Source organism: Cupressus sempervirens, chromosome 2, assembly GCF_028749045.1.
Source record: "Cupressus sempervirens isolate cs-2001-9-10 chromosome 2, ASM2874904v1, whole genome shotgun sequence".
NCBI lineage: Eukaryota > Viridiplantae > Streptophyta > Pinopsida > Cupressales > Cupressaceae > Cupressus > Cupressus sempervirens.
Window position 1 is genome coordinate 600,695,854 of NC_143119.1, and position 22,782 is coordinate 600,718,635.

At 36.7% G+C, this 22,782-nt stretch overlaps 1 protein-coding gene across 5 annotated transcripts; it reads right to left on the reverse strand.

Moving 5' to 3' along the window:
* Positions 1 to 3,806: 3,806 nt before the first annotated feature.
* Positions 3,807 to 22,159, reverse strand: LOC149574825 (uncharacterized). 5 transcript variants are annotated; one of them, XR_016360099.1, is made up of 5 exons: positions 21,464 to 22,114; positions 6,309 to 7,155; positions 5,765 to 6,032; positions 5,607 to 5,667; positions 3,807 to 4,484 (listed from the first exon to the last, which is right to left on the reverse strand). XR_016360099.1 is itself a non-coding variant. In XM_089814663.1 (3 exons), exons 2-3 carry the CDS (start codon positions 7,116 to 7,118, stop codon positions 5,829 to 5,831), a joined length of 1,014 nt encoding a protein of 337 aa, XP_089670789.1. In that variant the 5' UTR covers positions 7,119 to 7,155; positions 21,464 to 22,159; the 3' UTR covers positions 3,807 to 5,828. The 5 variants fall into 5 exon arrangements, 1 of the variants encoding a protein (XP_089670789.1); XR_016360097.1 differs by lacking the exon at positions 3,807 to 4,484 and adding an exon at positions 4,928 to 5,487 and having other exon boundaries at positions 21,464 to 22,064; XR_016360100.1 differs by lacking the exon at positions 5,607 to 5,667 and having other exon boundaries at positions 21,464 to 22,061.
* Between the last annotated feature and the right edge of the window lie 623 nt (positions 22,160 to 22,782).

A 22,782-nucleotide genomic window follows, 5' to 3' on the forward strand; every position in this document is an offset into this window, starting at 1 on the left:
GCATCCCCACGGTATCTTCAGTTGTGTTATATGCTTGGGGTGAAAGAAGTTGTCCTTGAGGGGTCTTACTGATGAGTCCTTCCTTCCTTCTTTTCTTGCTATCTCTTTTTGGAGTAGATTTTTTCCCACTGGATTTTCTCTATTTCTTTGTTTCATAAAGATTTGGTTGTGATTGGGTACCTCATCAGGCCTTGTTGTCAGGACCCAAGTTTGTTTTCCACATTGCTTTGTAGTTTCCTTGCTCTTTCTCCATTGTTTGTAGTTGCATTGTTGCTCATCTTAAGGGGGAGTGTTAGAGTAAAGTATTAATTTTATTTTATTTATTAAATTATCTTTACTCCCTTCTTAAGATTTCACTTTATGCACTTATGTATTCACATTTAATAATTAATTAGTATTTATTAAATAGCTTTTACCTTTTAGGTTACCCTTTTTCAGGTTTCAATCTCCTTCTATAAGGATTGATCTTTTGTAATTATCTCTTATCTTTTTCATTGCTGAGAATACAATTTGCATATTTTCAAAGCAAAGCCATTGCCTCTTTTGGTCTTTTTCTTCTCTATGACAAGTTTTTACATGCAAGTGTTCTCCGGGCTTTGTGGATTTGTATTGCTCAAATCCTTTAGTAGATTTATTGTGCGAAAGTCACGTGAAACAAACTACATGTTGTGTCCCTCAATGCCTAGGCCTAATATTGGGATAATATGCCATGTGCCCGAAATTACTTCACCTTTACTTTCCACAAACTCCATATCTTACAATATCTTGGTACAGAGCAAAGGATGGAATTTCTATGTTTAAGCCATATAGTTTTAGATTCAGTAATAAGATAGAAGTGATCATTAATCTTGTTATTAAATCATTTATAAGCACTCAATAGAAGTGATAATCATGTTACTCAATGATATTGGGTACACCCCTTTAGTAATTGCTCAAACCCATATTAAATATTGAATTTATTTAATTATGAATATGGTTATCCATTTAATTATAGGTGTAAGTTCCTCTACACCTAGCAGTATGATGTCACCCTATACATAGCAATAGAATCGAACGACTTAAATATCACACACTAAGGTTTGATTCCTAGTGCAAAAGTGTTAAATAGTCAAAGTTTGACTTACTTTTCCAGACTTAATTTCTTCCTTAGTGTGTGATGTTTAAGGTTAGCCCAATAGAATGGGCGTGATCTCGTCAAATTTTGTGAGTTCCCCTTTTAATATGTATAAAGTGCGTTATGTTTGATCGGTGGGTGTAAGCATCCTTACCTTGGATCGTGGGCCCTATCCGGCTCTCTCAGTCCATGATTGGCTCACACTTTAGAAGGTTTGTAAGGAATTTGGCTTGTCCATTGTTGGTGCCATGTGGATCCTTTGAGTTTCAAGAGTTTTGACCATTTATCGTTTTCAAGTTCTTCCTTCAATTGGTAAACACACTTTCTTCAACATACTTTGCCACCATGGTATTAGATCTGTCACACCAAATTTAGGGAATACAAATATCAAAGTTGATATATTATTCAATTTTCTCCTCTCATGGGAGAATTGTATATCAACAACTCTAATAGTACACACGTATATTCATCTCTGCACGGTGAATTAGATCTTAGAATTAGGTTCTCTTATTTTTCTATTCGATGATGATGATATATTCACCAATTTGACTATAGGGGTCATTTCCATTTGGAGACTTAGTAGTTCCCTTTATTTATTTATTATAATAGTTTTGGTTTTTTTTCATGAATCGCACCATACATTTCAAAATTGTGCATCACCGGTGAAGATTCCTCATTCCGAGTCTCATCTTATATATTGATGGTATCTTCTTATCAAATACCGATTGTGAGTTTAAGGAAATGTCGGAAAATATAATATGACGACGACTTTTGTTTTTAGGTTATATGAACTTGTTGCTGATGAGGACACTGATAATTCTACTCATCCATCGTAACATCACAAATTCGTTAGTGCTTTGTAATCATAACAAAGGACACAAAGCGCATGTAGTGAGAGAAATCAAAGACGATTCTGTAGTGGAACAGTGATAATGGAGTATTTACAAAGATGGGGAGTAAGCAAAAGAAAAAATCCCCAAGACTTCAAAGTAATAGCTTTTTTCATATAATGCAGATCCTCCGTTTCATTAGTTTTCCTGTCGCCTCTCATAACTTTTTGTCCGCATTTTGGTTTCTCTTTCAACACAGGATGGCAGGAAAGTTGCTCTGATAATTTCTAAATGATAACATTCTCATTACATCTTTTCATAAATAATATTAATTATACTATCATATTAATAGATTAGTAACTATACATTATATTTAATAATTATATATTACATGAATAGTATATCTCCTACTTATCAACTGATGAGCTTAAGGGGCTTTTTAATGAATGGTTCACAAGGCACAACACTTGGTGAAGGTTTTGCAAATGGAGTTGTAAGCTTTGGGTTTAACCATAGCAGAAACTTTGTAGTTAAGCGCACTCAGGCTGGAGTAGTACTAGGATGGGTGACCTCCCAAGAAGTCCCAATTTTTCACCCCTGTGAGCATCACCTAAATCCAATGAGTGCTAAGTGTTTCGTTTATTCTCATGAGAGATGGATTCGTGTTGAATCACTACTCATGAAACGTGGGTCAATGAGTTTGACTCAAAATTACACAGTTAAATCCTGATAGCAATATCACAAGTATAAATTATATTTCTTATTGTTAATATTAATAATACTATTTTAATATCTTTGCATAATATATTATTATATCTCAAAGTGACTTTTTTGTAATCTTATGCAATATTATTGTATGATTACTCTAGATCATAACTATATCAATTACTATTATTTTATTAATTTCTGATTTACTTATATAATTCTTATTTTGATGGGGACATCGCATAAATACAAATATCAAATCGTGCATCTTCTAAAATTGTTATTACATTAAAATGTTAATTAAAATGATTTAATCTTTATTTATAGGTATTATAAAGGATATATATATAAAAGATCTTAAATGATTTTTTCTCAATATGAATGAAAATTAGAATTTACTTCATATTCTTTGATAATAATCTATATTTACAAGTATATTTTTCATATTCAATTTCTCCATTTAAATTTGTATTTATGAATATCACTCATTTACTCACCGGAACTTACAAAGTCAAGATAGGAAAAACACTTCAATAGTAAATAATTAATCACCAATACTAAGAAATAAAATCAAAATTCCATCTTGCTAAAATATAAGGTGAAATAGGCCTGATATTGATATTTATAAAAATATTTGTTAAATAAAATTATTTCAAAAATTTATTAATAACCAATAACAATATCTATACTATATGATATAAAGTATATGTGAAATTGTTGGAATTATGATACTCTTAATAACTACCCATCAAAGATCTCCGTCATATCTTTATACCACAATTGCCCGTTTGATGTTTGCAGCATTTATTAATGCAGTAGATTAGTTTAAATTTGAATATAAGAAGGATTTTTTACAAAAACATGACAAAGAAAATGGAAGAAAGTACCAATATTAGCAGGTAGAAAAGGACTATACTACAACAAGAATAAAGAATATGAAGAAAGATTGCTGCAGAAAATAGATAGCTTAAAAGCTCATTGAACTATTTTATAAAATATGTAAAGATTTCATGGATTTCCTATAACTTAGAAATTAGATTGACAACATATAAAAAAAATTGTTAGTGAATTACAATCGATTGAGACGTAAGATCCAACTTAGATTTTTGCAGTGTTTTCGGTATATATTCTAACACTTCCTTTCAATGCTACAATAATAAACTGTAAAACAACATAAAATAATATATTATAGAAAATTTATTTTAGGAGTAGCAAGTTTAGACTTCAATTTATATCTGAGTATCACATTCAACGCTCGGTCAGAGATTCCAACAGCCATTTTCTCCACTATTCTTGTTGCTAAGTCTGGGTGTAGAAGAGTGATTCGCCCGTTGACACTAATGAGTGGTATGTTGTGTGTTCTCTGTCTATTTTATTCAATGGGTATGTGAGATACCCCAAGGTCAGCTGCAAAGAGAAAGAAATGGGCATACAGTTGCTGAAGAATTGTTTCCATCCATGATCAAAGCTTGACTATGTCAAGTTAAGAGAGACCATCTTGACAGGAGCTATTGTGAGTCCAATAATTGTTGTGCTTGGCCACAGCAGTGCAGCTATTTCCTTAGGTCTATTTGGAGATGAAATAATTATAAACAGTTCATTTGTATTGATTCTTCCAGAAACAAAGTATCAGCCTCTGTACAACACTATAAAATAAAGAATGTCAGGACAACCTCCTTTCAAATCCTCTTTGCTCGGTTGTCATTTCTTAAATTGCCTCCACGTGGTCTTCTAACATGCAACATCTTCCCAGCACTGTTCGCATTTGGCGGCATAAGACTGCCAGATTATCCAAACAATCCGGTGGGGATTTTTGCAGGGAGTAGGCGTATCAGCTTAAATACATCAACAGACATGATAATATAAGAAGTATTTATCAAATTCCATAACCATTGATACGTCCACAGAAGTGCCCATCCGCAAAGGGAAGAAGCATAAACACATAAAGAGGGGCATCACAATTTACAAGAAAGTATGTAGCCACCACCTATAAGAATCTTAATTTGAATAAATAAACCATGGCTATACTAAACTATGGTAAAATCAAAGCAATTACTTGTACTAAACACTCTATTTAGAACCCAATTTGAACAGACAAATAGCTCTGTAATGAAGTACCACTGATTTCTTCACATAGGACGTGTCCTTGAGCAATATTTTCTCATCAACATTGGAAATTTCTAAAGATGCTGTTCTAAATAAAATCATAACATTGTGAGTTCTTCAATTAAGTCTGCACAATGTGAAATATACTGCATTCCCATCCATGTAGAAAACATACCTAACAATTATCTTTATAAATTGCAATAAGAAAAAATGTCACTACATATTATGCATAACTTATTTGAGAAGTATAGCAGCAATTGCCAATAATTATTAATAATGTCAGATAACCTCCTGTTCCAACCAAATATAGTGCTTGCCTGCTAGAAAAACAACAAATTCAAAATTGACTGCCATGGGCCTGCCAGAGGCAAAATGTAATGAAGGACATCATTTTGCCCAAGGTGGCTTCAGTTATGCACGTACCCTTCTACAAATTGAACAGATTTGGAGACATTTGTGTGTTACTCAATCTACCTTAGCAGGAGTTTTTGCTGAAGGATGGGAACATAACATTCGAATTGGCCTTTCTTGGCAAAAGGATGTAAATCTCCTTGTAGTATCTTACAGACTTCTAGTATTTTGAGATTGTGAGAAGTGATTGTACTTCTGTCATCAGTGACACTCATTTCCTACAACATGTGACATCCTGAGAAGTGTCTAGTTCTCTCAATACACTCTTTCTAACTAAATTTAATCCAAAACTCCTACCGACTAGAGGAAACAATTGAAAGCCTGCACATTAATCATGATTGTATGCCCAAGTTAGAGCTAGTTAAGTATCAACGCTATGACCATGAACATGTTTGATTGTTATATTAAATAAATATAAAAAGGAGATTGGAAAAGGATACCTCTTTCATGTGGAATGGGAAACGGATACCCTCTTTCCTAACATTTATTGCTACAGATTCTCTGGAACACAAACTACAAATCTTGAGTTTCTCCTTATTACCAGCACTTTTACATCACCTTGAACTAAATGAATGAACATAGGCTGCTCAGGACATACCTCTTCACAACAGTATTGTAAGGACACGCCAAACACAAAAATAGAGCTGTTTGACATCTAACTCTTAGCTTGATGAGTATGCACCCCAACGATGTAAAAAAGTTTTGCTTGCTTCATATGTAGACCAACAAATGGCTGCTGCAGGTGCATGAAACAACACCCTAGGCTTCAACCCTCTTAATAAAGCTGTAGGTCCCTCTTTTGACACTATTGTCTGTACCACATTGAGTATTGAGCTACCTGTATATCTGTCTGCTCCACATACACCCTGTACAAAACAAAGTATTCTCGAATCATAACAAATTGTCTGCAGTTATTTCTTGTGGATCCACATCAAAAGTAGTTGATAAATAATTATAGTTACTTTTAGCCTTTTAGGCAGTGCATCTTACAAAATAAAGGAATCCCAAAATTCTATGGTCCAACTTCTAGTAAATTGTACCTATTTCTGATCAAAAAAATGACAATCTGATATTAAAGTAACCATGATAAAAGGCTCAAATGAATAAATAAGGCAACACATTTGTAGGTGAAATTTATGGACCTGACACTGCAGCCGAGTCTTGACTACGTCAAAAGGTGTTGTTATAGCACTTGCTAAAGCTCCAGCTGTCCCTCCTGCCGTTATGTGAACAAGAAGATTCTCCTCACTTGCACTCTCTGGTGATATTCCACTTAAAACTTTCTTCATTGCCTCATAAGTTGCAAAATGCACGGCAGTGAAGGGGGCATTCATGACTACCGTAGTCCTATATGATACATAAAAAGCCCTTAATCCTTCCTCCTTAAAAACTCTTGTAATGCAATCCATAACTCCTCTATATGGACTGCTCCTGAGTTGTAACCTTTGCTTAACCACATCCATCGGTGTCAAGACTGCATCACTTGCAGTTGTGGCAATCACCCCAGATGCTGCATGTGCCAAAGGATGGTGTCCAGATTTATTGCCCCCAAGCTTCTCTTTGCATACCTCATAGACTGAAAAATATACAGCATGTGCTGGTCCTGCTCCCAAGCCCATTGCTCCTATACCTTTGTAAAGGCCAAAAGGTCCTTCTTTTCTCACAATTGACAATAGGGATTTCCGCAAACCTGAGTGGGAAGAGCCACCTGCACTTGCCAACATCTGCATGCGAGTTTTCAAAGTGTCAACTGGAAACATAGCCATATGCTCTACCATTCCAGCAATAGATCCTGCCAACATGAATTGCCCAAAACTCAGTCCATCATGCAAGTTTTCTCCTAACTCTTCCTTTACTGGGATGGACCTCTCTTCGTCATAGCTACTTGAAATTTTTTGTTCACCGTGTTTAACTAAAATCTGCTTCCTCAACTCTGATGCTGTTTCCGCCATAACTAACTTGCTAATTTCCTCTAGACGAACAGTAGTGCTGGAATCAAAAGACAATAGATACCATTCATAATATCAAGTTAATAGAATACAAAGATAGAATGCACAAGTTCTAGAGAATGACAAGCTGTAGAGAAAGAACCTTTCCAAAACTTAATTTTCTAACTCAAAAGAAATGTTTATGCAGCCATTAAAGTAAAAATGGATGGGAATAAAAGGATCCAAATGTTAACATGGAATGACTCAAATGAAAAACTAATGGGTGCAGGTAATAACAAGAATACACTTCACTGGGTTTATGAAAAATCATAGAAACTAAATCAAACTAAAAATTAAAACATGTGACAAAAGGTAAATAACAGCATCACCAAACCAAATGAGACAAGCTGAAACCTTCAAACTTGCCAAATGAAATAGATACATCATTTTATAAACAAAATCAAGGATAGATCTCAATGCTCACTGTTCACACTTGCCAAATGAAATAGATGTCATTTTATAAACAAAAAAAGAGGATAGATCTCTATGCTCACTGTTCTCTGCTGTGAATCAAGTTATATTTTGTAGGCTTTATGTCTGCGTCAACTTATCAAGTACTATCCAAGTAAATTGACAATGCATATAAAATAGGCAGAGGTAAAGAGGATACTTCGAAGTTTAAAGAAATAAAACTTGTAATAAAAATTGATACCACACATAAGAGATCTCTATGCTCACTGCTCTCTGCTGTGAATCAAGTTACATTTTGTACGCTTTATGTGTGCATCAACTGATCAAGTATTATCCAAGTAAATTGGAAATGCACATAAAATAGGCAGAGGTAAAGAGGATACTTCGAAGTTTGAAGAAATAAAACGTGTCAAATAAGATTGACATAGATAAAGGGAAATTTTTGAAAGCCATAGGACTAAGTCGATAGACTTAGTCCTATGGCTGCAATCTGTATAGATTCTTCCTCTTCAATGAAGTTATGTGCCATCAACTTAGTCCTATGGCAGCATACTCGGTTTAACCCTTATGGGAGCCCACTTTACCCCACATGATGTAATATTTCTGATATTTAATGAAGTAATCAGCAATATAAACTACCTGCACCTGCGTAATGAACAAACATATTAGACAAACAGTCATGCTTTTCAGATTTATGGATACTAATGATTGCTTCTCTATTTTTTCTTCTAATTCATATGATGTCTGAGAACTGATCTGATGCCATCAATACATAAGTCATTTATTTGTTGATGATGTAAATGAATTGATTGCCATCCTGGGCTCTAATATAATTTTCATCATCTCTTGCAAGCATCCGGAGCAATGAGGTGACTTCTGGAGTAACCAACTAAAAGAAATCAGAGACATGTCCATCCCACCACAGGATTTGTCATTCCAGCCACAATTACGGATTCCCAATTATTTCATATGTTTTTCATTTCCAGCTGTATAGTATTCTTTCAAATTGCATTTACTCAGTCAATCCCATGGCTTGTGTGGGACACCATACATTTGAATTCATGAAAAGCATTTCTTTTAAAATACTAAGTTGTATGATTTTCTTTCTTTCCTGTACACTTGCATCTCATCTGTTGCTCATTAGATAGTATCTCTTTATAATAAAGAACACTAAGCATAATCAGATATATATACCTAAGTTACCATATTCTCTCCAGCAACCCTCAAAGTCTGGTTCAATTCTGTACAAAGTCTGGTCCTTATCTAATTCTCCACAAATTCTCTTGCAGAGCTACGAATTTGCTGCAAATTCTGTCAGAGGAACCCAAGCAGAATTTGCAGCGAATTTTGAAGAATTTGCTGCCCAGTGGCCGAACCTAGGTTGATTTTGGTCTCAAAACATTTTTTTTTGGAATTTTTTTAAGTGCTTTTTTTCTTAATTTGGTTTATTCCATCCTCCCAACCCTAAAGTGACCACTTAAAAAACCAAAAAATATGGTTTTTATATCATTTATGCATTTGTGAATGAAAATGAAAATTTCTTTATAAAGGAAATCCAAATTGACAATAGGTGACGTCCAATTTGACAATTATATAGGAATTTCTGAAAAAAGATATGATGTCTTTGAATCTAGGGCTTAAATTTTGAATCTCAACTTTTGATTTAGCGTGGTTAGAAATCCTCTAACCAATACAAAACAAATATTCAGATAAATGCACTAATCTTTTGACAATTCCTTTGTTCTCAACAGCCCCCTTGATATGGAAATATGTTCCATGCATGTGACCAAGCGAGTGTATGATGTTGTATGTATGGCTAAATGATGCAATTAATATCGTATTGAACTGGAACATAGATATAGTGGTGTATTTTGCTATGATGCTTTACTATTAGCAAAGTGATGTATGCACTTATTTGTTGTTGCATATATATACACACACATACATATTTTTTTTTAAATGTATGTGTTTGCACGGAAGAACTCAGAACAAATCCGAAGCCAACCCCCAAAAAAATTGGACGAATTTCAAACCCGAATCCGTACCAGAATTTGAACCAGCAACTTAGATATATCCCTTTCCTTTTTAAGTTGTAAATCTTAAGCAGCTCCACATGACAGTCAGAAACCAAAATGGGTAACAACTATGCCATCTCCTTGTCTCCAATGATGAGAAGGATGCTGAAACAAGTTTTATGGATATCTCAAAATTCACACATCATGCAAATTCATCCACAAAATCCTTCCCCATGAAACTTTGAATTGTTTTAATTATATAGCTACCCTAAAAGGAGAGTTCTCTCATCATTAAATCTTAAATTGATGATATTTCTACAGGCCCTACAATAATTTTGATGGTGCTTCACAGCTGCATGAAGTCTCCTGGGGATGCAGCTAAGTTGGGCAAAAGGGTAAGGTTTCATCCCCTATATGATCGCACAGACACAGGCAAACGCAGTTATCAAAGGCGTAATGGGACTGCGAAGATTGGTGACATGTGCTTAGACTCAAATGACAGTTTGCCAGGGTTTTGTTTCTTGAAAGGTGATTAATTCTCTACCAATGACGGGCTGAGAAAGGATTCATGGGGAACTTTAGAACGTTTTAGGGCACACGGCCAGGAGGAATGTGGTGATGGTGGCATCAAGATTGGAGGGCACATTCAAGACAGCAAAGAGGTCACGGCATTGCAACAAGGCTTGGTGGGTCTTCTGAAAAAGGCCTTGGGCAGAATTCCAATAGGCTGCAGTAGGCAAATGGGCAGCACCAACATGGGAGGTCTGCGGGAGATCTAGATGCGGGTTTTTGCTGCCCATGGAGTTAGGTTTTCGGTGAGTCCAGCATGAGAAGCACTTGGGAAAGGCTTTATGCCCATCATCCAAGATGGTAACAGTTGATTTGAATGAGGAGCCTGATGCTGAGATCGCTCATAACTTGTCTGTTTTTTCTGAGTTAGGAGTCATTGAACGTTTAAGAGGCTTCTGGCCAGGTTTACATGATCTTCACTCCTGGATTTTAGAAAATTGGGAGCCCATTCTTAATGGGTGTGTTCAAATATATCCTGTGGCTGAAGGGTTTTTTATCGTTATTTATGAAACCATTCAGGATATAGACAAGGTGTTATGTGAGCACTTCTGGAGTTGGGAGGAGAAGTGTTCTTTGATACTGAAGCCCTGGCATTCCAATTTTTTACCAGCCACTGAAAATTTTAATTAAGTTCCTATTTGGATAAGACTACCAAATCTGCTCCTACATCTTTGGGTTTGATACTCTTCTAGAAGCTATAGGCAATTCTTTGGGAGATTTTCTGATGGTTGATGAAGGGTCATCCAATCTCCTTCATTCCACTTTTGCTCAAATTTTGGTTGAAATGGATGTTGCTAATGGTTTTCCAGCTGATAATTAAGTCTTCAAAGGGTTTTGTTGGGTGCAAGCGGTGGATTACAAAGGGATTCCCTTCAGGTATAAAAGTTGTTTCCAAAGTGATCACATGGCAGTGGAATGTGACAAAATTAGAGGAACTGTGATTTCATCTTGCTGGAAAGATGTCTTCAATCAGCACTATGTGGATGAGAAACAAAGAAGTTTCACTCAGGTGGTGGCTTGGTAAAGGGTGCAAGGGCCTCATGTAATTTCCTTCTTTGGATCTTCCTGCAAAGAGGCAGAATGATATTGAGTGTCTGGCTGCAGCCAAAAGTCTGGTTCCTCAAAATGATGTAGGAACACCTGAATCTAAAGAGAAGGGCAGATCGGTATCACACCAGGAGCAAAGAGAGGTGAAGCATGAAGGCAATACAACTCAAGGTGTAGAGGATTTCGGGAATGATTCATATGAGGTGGGTGTTCAGGAAGACTCTGTGGATGAGAATGTTGGGAATGAATCACGGGTCAATTCTATGGAGTGGCAGGCGGAGGCAGCAAAACTTGAAGATGGATGGCATGTGGTCAAAAGGAAGAAAGAAAGGAACCCGGAGAAATTGGAGATGATTCTCTTCTCCCACCATACAAAAGAGAATGGTAGACAACTTGTATTTTGATGTAGATTTGAGGTGTTTGTTGTTCTTCAGTTTTTGCTTTCTTTTTGTGCTTCTGTTTAGGATGGCGGTTCCCTAGGTTGTTTCCACCCTTACTTTGGGGCAACTTCCTCCCGATTCTCTTTATAAAATTACCACTATTACCGATCAAAGAAAAAATCTATGATATTTCTAATTAAAACTATCTAGTGCAGTTTGCCAAATGCATTCACCATCGCATCCATCACTACAATGTGTTATGTATAGAGAATATTGAGTGAGGATGTAATGTAAATCTGAGTGAAGCGGTGGTGACAAGCATAGAAATCATACCTAGCCTAGTGCCACATGAGGTAAAAGGAATTTGTTGATGATATTTGTATGTGCAAAGTGGTGATCAAATATCATGACATTAATCCCACAAACAATGAAATAATTGCTTGTAATTAAACTTTCACACATATTGATTGCTTAGGTAGATAAAAAATGATCCATCTTGTAACTTCACCATAGTAATGGTTTATTTTGAAATTATTTATTGAGTCCAATGCATTTCAAGATTCTAATAAAATATTGCTAATTCTGCCAAAAACAATTGTTTCAAACATTAAGGATGAAAACAATAGAATCTCCCTCAATTTCAATTACATTGGATATGTTTTGAATGATTGTAGGCCAAATATTAGAGAGAAAGCTTCAACCTTGTGTTTTTTGGTGGCCATGAGCAGTTCTATCGAGGCTTTCCTTGATCAGACTTTCTTTCTCTTATTGTGCTTTGTAGGTTTCAGGGGCTCCATCACGTTTTAACTTATTGTAGCTAGGAGGTGGAAGTATCCTTTTAATGTTGTTTGTTACCAAGTGGTTGATTCAACTTAGAAAGCCCTTAGTGAGAGGTGGGATATGCTCTTCCAAATTCTTAGTATGTGACAAGATTGTCACTTAAAGTTTAGAAATGTAGGTTACCTAGTTCAATTACTTTATCTAACAAATACACCTTCCTCTATGTCTACCAAATGATCATTGAGTAGTTAGAAATGTGGAAGCTTCAGATAATTGCCTTAGGTTTTCAGAATTCCCATGCTTTAAAAAGTTATAGTAATGTCTAAATGATCCTGTAGGTGACGAAGTCAAAAACAGCTCCACTTCCAATATTTGTATACAAAAAGGAATTGGATGAAGAGTTGTTCTACAATGTCCATTTTATGCTCTCTATTACCATGGGGTTGATTCAACTTATAAAGCCCATCAATGAGAGGCATGCTTATGTTCTTCCAATCTTTTAGCATGCGACAATCTCCAAGATTGCCACTTCCAATTATGGAAGTAGTGAAAGCAACCAACAATATCAAGGTAGTGAAAGGAGACCTACTGACTTGTTCATAGGTTGCTATTGCACATGTGGCTTTAGTTGTCATTGAATCCAAACTTGTTGAAGGATGAAGTATTGATGATATTGTGTTGATGGCAATCTTGGATGATAGTGTTAGTTTATTCGAAGATGTTTAATTCACCTCAATATGTTATAAAAATGCTCCAAAAGTTACTTCTCGTGATTATTGATGCAGATGACGGTGTTGATGGTGTATCTTGACGCAATGAAAGGCAGGAGAATCCCCAAAGAAGATGTCCAAACCCCCAGCAAACAACCACACAACGGAAACTCAACAACAAAGCAACAATAATGCAAGATCTGATACCAAATCACAACACTTTATTCATATAATAACTTATTACATGCAATATGCCTGGTTGTAAGGCTTTCCGAGTTAGGGCCAAATACAAACAGCAATTACAAAACCATTTCTACAAGATCCTGCAAGATCTAGTTACCATATGCCAATTCCAGCTAGTCCAGATCCACAACTAGATAAGAACACCAAGAAGAATCCACACTTGTACCCTCAGGTCCAGCAAGCAATCCTCTGGTTCTTAAGCCGCAACCCTAGCTCTTCAAAATCTGCATCTACACTTCATCCCCTTCTCCAAGATGGAATGAACACAACCCCCTAGACTCTACAAGACCCCTTACTTATACCCAACTAAGCCACAAGTCGGCCCAACTCATTACAAACTAAATTAAAATCCCTAGGTCGAGCCACAAGTCAACTACAACACTAAATTAAATACCCATAAATAAATTAAATGCCAAAAGTCGGCTCACAAACAACTCAACACCAACAGAAACCAAGACCAAACCGAGCACAATAAATTCCCAAGCATTGCCAAGCTCCAGAGACCATGCTAAGTTCCAACGACCATGCCAAGCCACCAAAGACCATGCCAAGCACTACAGACCATGCCGAGTTCCCAGACCATGCCGAGTTCCACTGACCATGTCGAGCACTAGTATTTGCCGAACTCCACAACTTAAGCCAAAATCCCTCCAAACATGCAAGATTGCCAGAAAACCTAGGATGCTCCTGCATCAGACACCCTAGGTTCGAAAAGATGTTCTTAGTAGCTGGAAGAACATCTTCTAGGATTCAACACATAATCCCAAATTGGTTCTTCACATACATATCCTCCAAGTCCTCAACTTGTACACTCTTTCCTTTGTTCGTCTTCTGCTTCTTCACATTCATCTTAGGTGTGCTACAGGTCTGCTTTCCATGTCGATCTCCAACCTTCTCAAAATCTACCAACTTAACTTGACTGCCAATACTCAAGTTCCTCCTACCAAGTTCTTCATTCTGTAAAGGAATCGGGGAAAACTTCCTGCCACCTTTCTCAACAGTAAACACATTCTTGACACAATTATGCACAGCCCTACAATCATACTGCCAAGGTCTACCAAGCGACACATGACAACTATTCATGTCCACAATATCATATAACACTTGATCCTTATACTGCCCAATCTGGAAATCAACAAGCCATTGCTCCCTCACTTCCAAAGTATGTTCACCTTGCAACCAGCCAATCCTATAAGGATAAGGATGTCTTACTCTCTTCAAACCAAGTTTTTGAACCATCTCCTCAACAACAAAGTTATCAGTACTACCACCATCCACAATCACCTTGCAGACTTTACCACCAAACTTACAAAAAGTCCTGCACAAACTAGTCTTCTAACAAAAATCCAATGTCCTCTCACCAACCGGTACTCGCCAAGCCAACAAACTTTCTCCTTGCTCAAGCTAACTGTCTTGAACTACAACATCATTCACAATAGCAGTTCCCTTGCTAAGTGGACATTCAAAAGATCTATGCCCTTCTTTCCCACATCTGAAACAATTACCTCTGAATCCACCTCCACTTGTCCTTTTTTGATCAACAAGTTTTGATTCACCCTCTACACTCGGTTTAGCTTGTGCCAAGCTATCCTGCTTCTCCTTCCCTCTAGCATTACCTTGACCTTTCCTCTTCAACTTATTCTCTGACTTCAGAGCATACTGATAAGCATCTTCAATTGAAGAAATATTCAGCATACCAACCTCATCCTGAATATTGAATCTCAAACCATTAATGTACCGAGCTACCTTTTCCTTTGACAATTCTCTATGACCAGACCAAATAGTCAACTTGTAGAACTCCTCGGTATAATCTTTCACAGCCATATCTTTCTGTTTCAGATTCTGCAGTCTTTTAAACAACTCAAGTTCATAATCAGCAAGAATGAACTTAACCTTCAACTTAGTCACCATCAATCTCCATCTAGAGATCTTCATTTCACCTTCCTCTTCTCTATCTCTTTGCAATTCTTTCCACCAAAGAGCAGCATGTCCTTTCAGCTTAGTTTGTGCCAAACTCACTTTGAGTGGATCCTCAATATCCTCAAGCTCAAAATAGTCTTCCAATTCACCAATCCAATCAATCAAGTCTTCGGGAGTCAAAGTACCTGAGAAATTAGAAACCTCCATCTTATGCTTCAGCTTCAACTGAGATCCAGGTCTAGCAAACTGACCAGCCCTAGTTCCAATAGCTCTCTCGACACAATCAATTCTGTCCTCACCACTAGATCTAGTAACTTCAAAGTCTTCAGCAACTTCCTCATAACTACCTTCAATACCCACATGCTTAGGTACACCACCCAAAGCACTTATAATTTCAGCGATCATGTCACTCTTCATCAATGCAATCTCAGATCTAAACTCTGCTCTTATCTTCTCTGAGATCCTTTCTTCCACAGCATCACTAAGATCATCAATTGCCCTAGGGTCCAATCTTCTTGGAGGCATCTTCGAAAATTTAACAAACCCTAAGCAATAGATCCACTAATCCAGAAGATCAATCAGCCATAAGATCAACCTTCTCTGCAAGTCCTGGTGTAGACTGCCTCAGCTTCTGTAATCTGTCAACACACTCAAGAACAACCTTTGCTCTGATACCATCTGACATAGTGCAAGGCAGGAGAATCCCCAAAGGAGACATCCAAACCCCTAGCAAACAACCACACAACGGAAACTCAACAACAAAGCAACAATAATGCAAGATCTGATACCAAATCACAACTCTTTATTCATATAATAACTAATTACATGCAATATGCCTGATTGTAAGGTCTTTCAGGTTAGGGCCAAATACAAACAGCAATTGCAAAACCAGTTCTGTAAGATCTCGCAAGATCCAATTATCACATGCCAATTCCAGCTAGTCCAGATCCACAACTGGATAAGAACACCAAGAAGAATCCACACTTGTACCCTCAAGTCCACCAAGCAATCCTCTGGTTCTTAAGCCGCAACCCTAGCTCTTCAAAATCCACATCTACACTTCATTCCCTTCTCCAAGATGGAATGAACACAACCCCCTAAAGACTCTACGAGACCCCTTACTTATTTATACCCAACTAAGCCACAAGTCAGCCCCGCTCATTACAAACTAAATTAAATCTCTTACATTAAATATAGGTCAAGCCACAAATCGGCTACAACACTAAATTAAATACCCATACATAAATTAAATGCCAAAAGTCGGCTCACAAACAACTCGACACCAATAGAAACCAAGACCAAACTGAGCACTAGTAAATTCTCAGGCATTGTTGAGCTCTAAAGACCATGCCAAGCAACCAAAGACCATGTCGAGCACCACAAACCATACCGAGTTCCCAAACCATGTCGAGTTCCAGCAACCATGCTGAGCAACCAAAGACCATGTCAAGCACCAGTATCTGCGAAACTCCACAACTTTAAGCCAAAATCCTTCCAAACATGCAGGATTGCCAGAAAGCCTAGGATGCTCTTGCATCATATCTAGAGATGTTCAATTCAATTTCTTATCTGGATATGTTGCTCTTAGATCCAGAAGTTGTTCATCCACAAAATTCCAATTGTGTTATTGTCATCTAGAAGACATTCTTATATTTACTTCAATTTTTTGGATACTGTTGTCATGAATGTATATTGCAGTCTTGGCTTATTGTGTTTTTTTAGGGTAATATCATTACTTGTCTAATGTTGTTCAGTCTAAATAACAATAGATGGTCTACTATGGCTCAGAAGTTGTCTTTGTGATTTTCATCTTTCGTTGAAGGGCAGCTTTAAACTTTGTGGTGACATCAATATCATTCATCCTTGTGGGACTTTGTTGACTGACTATAGTGGTCACAGCAAACTGAGATGTTGATTGATGAGGAAGAATTGAAATGTTCATCTACACACGATGGTGTTCCTATTTGTTGTGAGGTTTTCACACCATCGCCCCAATATTTTTGGGGACCCCCTTTTCAGGCAAGCCTTGGAAATTTTCAAAGGTGTTGTATGTCTTTGTTTGCCTTAGTAAATTTTCGGAGTTGTCCAGAGGTTTCAAATTGGTAATTTTACACCTTGGATGCCTTCAGGCCAGGAAGGGATTTGATTTGTTTTCACCTGAGTCTAAACTTGACTTTCCATAACATGTAATTTTGTCCTTAGGCCAAATAGGTTTCAACAACATTTTTCAATGGTTAAAATGATATGTGGCAGGATAAAATTGCAAATTTGGACTTAGATGGATTTTTGAAAATTTGATACAATTGTATAAGCTTGAGCATTTTCAAAATGAATTTTAGATTTAGCCGTTTTGGAAAATCTTGAAAATTTTCAGTGAAGAGAAATTTTGATAGTAAAATTGGATTGAGTTTGAATTTCAAGTGCCAAGAAAAGGATTTATTTTGTTAAAAATTGAAATTGTATTGCAAAATTGAAATTAATTTGGTTGAAATTTTGCCTAGAGGATTTTAGAAATGTTAAAAAAAATTGATAATTTTGAATTGAAAATTGATTTCGACTTGCTAGATTCGATTTTAATGATATTTTAATTACCAAAATGTTGTTAAATGACAATTTTGACATCTCCTAGGCTTACCTTGTTTCTAACTTGTAATTTTGGATCAAACCAGCAGAAATAAGTGATAGTCCCACCCCTAAGATTGAAGTTTGGAGATTGATAAGTGTAGAGATAGGATTTGGAGAGGCAAAAATAAGCTAGATTCTATTGATAGAGAGAAGTTTGGAGATTGATAAATGTAGTGCATATCATTTAGAACGAAGAGGCAAAAATAAGTGTTTAGGATGGTAGATGTTAGTGCAAGCAAGAACCCAAAGGGAACGAATACCAAAAAAGACAAGGAAGACATGATGCCTAGGACCACCTTCTTCTTAAAAGTAAGGTGAATAAGTGATATCAATATCGGCACGGTGAACATGGTACAGTTGAAGGATAGCTATTGAAGGAAGGACAATCCCTCATGGCGAAGATCTACAAGAGCGGAATTGTACATGCAGCAACTTTCCCTCCTACCTTGCCTTTGTCCGGAATTGGTAATGAAGTGTGCATCTCAGTTTGATATTGTGACCAAGTCCATTTTTTATTAAGGGAAGAGAGCATTAGCTAACATCAGCAGACAAGTGGTCGAAGAAGTATTTAATATTCCCCATATAAAAGCATGACAGTCATAATGATGAATCAAGAGGCCAAGTGATTTTAGGATAATCCAGATGCCTACTTCATTCATCTAAAGCAGAATTGGTTACACAAAGGCAAAAAGGGAGTTCCCAAGTCGTCAAAGCTCACCAAGTCAGATTTCAAATCAGAGTATAGCGATCTTATTATGCTTCTCAGCCGGATCATGGGCATAGCTCAAGGTATGCAATTCGAGAACTGGATGTACTATTTTATCGATGAAATTGAAAATGGAAAGAGAAAATTTGATTGGGCTAGAATTATAAGGGAAGATTTAGAGTTGCAACTTAGGTCAGTGCAAAATCAAAAGCAATTCTACATGGAATCCTATCTTTTCTATCTGATTGCAAGACTATATGAAAATCCAGGACTTGAGGCCTTAGTGGTGATTGGCAATGGGTCGGGGCAATGTTTGGTACATGAGTGCTATCCACAGCTTCATTCACACAACACCAAAGATTATAAAATGTTTTATGACACCTTCGCCATGACGACGGTAAGGATATTACAAGGGACACCTGCTAGGAGGCTCTCATTGGAAGCAGAAACAAAAATTAAGAAGTATGGGAGTTGGTTCATCCAATTTTCGCAATTCACATATATTAGAGTAGCAGAAAGTACAATTTGTCCCAAGAGAATTCCAAGGTAGCCAACCGACAAGATAGTTTTGATGGAGTTGGCTAGGCAACTTGAGCATTATGACAAGATGATGAAACTTAAAGGTGAGATAGGGATTACCTTCTCATTTGGAATAGGCAATGATACTTGCCCCAATCCTATCGCCTTTGCAGCTGCGAAGGAGTTAGAACAATATCATCTAGGATGGTATAGAGCAAGACAAGGATTCAATCCTAATGGTCTTATCAAGGCATCTCACGAAAACATATTCCTACTATAGAAGATTTTTGGGCCAATGCACAGGATGACTTTCGTGTGAGGAAGCTAGCTTTCTCAAGATTGTCAGTGGGCATGATGAGGGCAATCAGATGGAGAGGCCTTGATATTCCCGATCAACTGGAAGAGGATGAAAATATGCTAAGAGAGGATTATGATACAATCGATGGAACAAAATTGGGTCCAGTGAATTGGGATGATCATCAAGATCCTTCCTTAGAGGCAATTACAAGGACAGTTGATCTACACACTGAATCATGGTACAATGAGAAGTTAGGGCAATTAAAAAAATCGGAAGGTACGCCTTACTTATGAGAAGATGAAACTAGAAGAAGGTCCAACGGAGTCAGTCGGATAGAAAGGTGGAGGCAGTAGCCAACAACGAAGAGTAGTTAAGAGCAAGAAGAGAAATTTGGAGGTTGACAAAAGTAAAGAACATCAGGAGCCTCCGGCAAAGAGACAAAATGCAGCACCATCAAGGGAGAGCGCAATTAAGGCTAGGAGCCAAGGGGTTAATACAAGTGGACAAAGGGTCTTGGTAGAGGTGAGCTCTAATTCGGAATCCAGTGGTTACATCGACAGTGCCAAGTACTCTCCTTTCTCGGAGAACCCACACGGAGATGATATGACAATCAATAGTGAAAAAGAGCAATTTGCATTAATGCATATGCTTTTGATGCATACAGTTGCAAATGCAAGTAGAACAGATGCCATTAGTTTTTTGGCCCATTCATTTGGTACAGATGCAATTCATTAGTTATTAATCCTTCGCTTTTGGTGTGTGATAACGATGGCAATTGTAAATCCCTCTGTAATAAAGTATCAAGTGCTCTGCAATTGGGATCTTCCAATGTAACTGGCATTTATCCACTGCAAATTTAAGCTGTCTAGGCAAATGTGTTCATGTTTTTCATGCAGCTGAGTCTGACCATAAAAATTGCAACATCAAACTGTAAACTCAGGCACATTTTTTTAACAAAACTCGACAGAGTAACAGCAAGTATACAGAACAGACTCTGCAAATGAGTCTTGGATCATTTGTGCAATTTCATTGTGGACTCATGAGCCAACCCAAGTCTCTGTGAGTTTCCAATAACAATAAAATGTCGAATGTTATAAGTGCACAACATTTCAATTTGTTTTCTAGGCATGAATTTTAAAAAAATCAAAATTAAACCAAAGACGAACTTAGATCATTAATCAATCATTCCGTTGCAAAAAAGTTAGCATCAAAAGTTTTTGGGCCGTCACATCATTTAGCTAAAATTATTAGTTTCACTTCACATTTCAGAAATCTAGCATTAAAAAAATTTTAAAGAATTCACATTAATTAATAGCAAACCATATAACTATCTTACAAATCCAAAATCTGAGGTCGTTCTACCAAGGTTTACAAAATAGAGGCGATTTTTGTGAAACAGAGGCATGAGGCATATGCAAAACGGATACTGCAACATTTAAAAGCAACCACTGAAATATTAGACTGTGTTAGTGTATACAGACCTAAAATCTGATTTCAGGTTTGAAATTTTCAAAGAAATAAATTAACATTTAATTTTTAGTTTTTGACTATGATAATAGTAATATCCACAGTACGGCACAAAAATCATTGCATACAGCTATCTGATTCAAGGCTCCAAATTTCATAATTTTACTATCAAGAAACTGAAGAACAGTTCTAAACTCATTTTTTCTATATTTAAACTGGCTTAAAACATTCTAAACGAATTCAACAATCTCTATTTCAAAAATGAAAGACCAAATCTTCTAACAACAACATTGTTATTTAAATAATCGACAGCTTTGTTCGAAAAAATCAAACCCTGGACATACAGCTTGCAAGCATACTGTTAAAAAATGAAGAGAAAAATATATCTTTATGCACAAATTCAAACTGAAAAATCTACCATTTGACAAATTTAACATCAATGATTCAAATCCCAAGTTAAATAACGGCAAAATTTTGCATCGCCAATATTTGTTCAAGATATACATGATTCTGTTATAGGCGAAAAAGACTCACAGGCATCAAAAACAACAAATTTAACCTGAAAAAATACAATCTGCAATGAACTGCCATTAATCGAATCACTTTCAAGTTCCATACCTTCTACAGTGGTAATAATAGGAGCTAGCGCGAACTGCAGTCGATTTCCTTACGAACTTATGTTAGAATGGGGAAGATACCAGAAATTAACAACAACTTAAGGAGCTTCTTTCACAGTTCGAGAGACAGGAATGTAGAGAAAGATTGGAAGGGATATATATGGAATGCGTAGATTCCTCCTGCACAGCGGTTGCTTCAATGGTCAATAAACGCTTAAGTAGCATTTCAACGCAATTTTCCACGTCTACTGTACGAGAGCCCACTGGCTCCCAACGTCAAACGCCTGCCGGCATAAATGTGAGCAATTTCCATAACTGGATGAACCTTCCAACAAAAAGTTTGGCGTGAGGGTTTCGATTTAGGGTTTGACGTTTCAGGGCCTGATGGGTTTGAATGAAATTGGGAACGAACGGCTAAGGTTTAGTCAAGATTGATGCGCTAAGGTTTAGTCAAGAGTGATGCGAGATATTAAATTTTTAAAAAGAGCTGGGAGCTGAATCTGCACCTCGTGCGCAACTAAATTTGAAATGGTTGAAGCAGGGTTTTCTAGAAACAAAAACTATAAGGATTTAGGTCAAAAGTAATCCTTCTTATTAATCATGAATTACTATTGGGGAGTTGGTTTGGTTTTTCCCTGCGCTAAGGTTTAGTCAAGATTGATGCGAGATATTAAATTTTTAAAAAGAGCTGAGAGCTGAATCTGCTCCTGGTACGCAACTAAATTTGAAATGGTTGAAGCAGGATTTTCTAGAAATTAAAAATATGACTAAAGATTTAGGTAAAAAGTAATCCTTCTTATTAATCTTGAATTACCATTGTGGAGTTGGCTTTGGTTTTTCCCTGCCTTCTTATTAGTCTCTAGGATGACCCATGCATATAGTTTGTGAGCTATTTGGGAGTCTTGGAGGAGGGGCGAGACTAGGGGAAATGAATTAGTTGTCGCTCGTGTTTGTATTATCGTCACATCTTATAGTTATCTATCTCCTACAATTACTGCTCATAAAAAGTTTCAAAAATGATAGCACATGTACTAATAGTTGAACACGCATGCACTAATAGTTGATCATTTTTTACCTTTCTTGGTTTCTGATTGGTCCATTTGTGTAAAAAGAACTACTTATTTGGTGAGCTGCTATTAAGCGACTGTTGGTGAGCCACTATTTACACTTCCATACCACCTCGCACTCTACGAGTTCTACAGAGAGCTCCATAAATGCACGAAAGTTGAAAGGTTAGCTTTAAGCTCTTCACTCGCCCATGGAGGAGGTTCACTGAAAAAAATGGCAAATCTCGACATACGGATTAGGAATTGTAGGTTT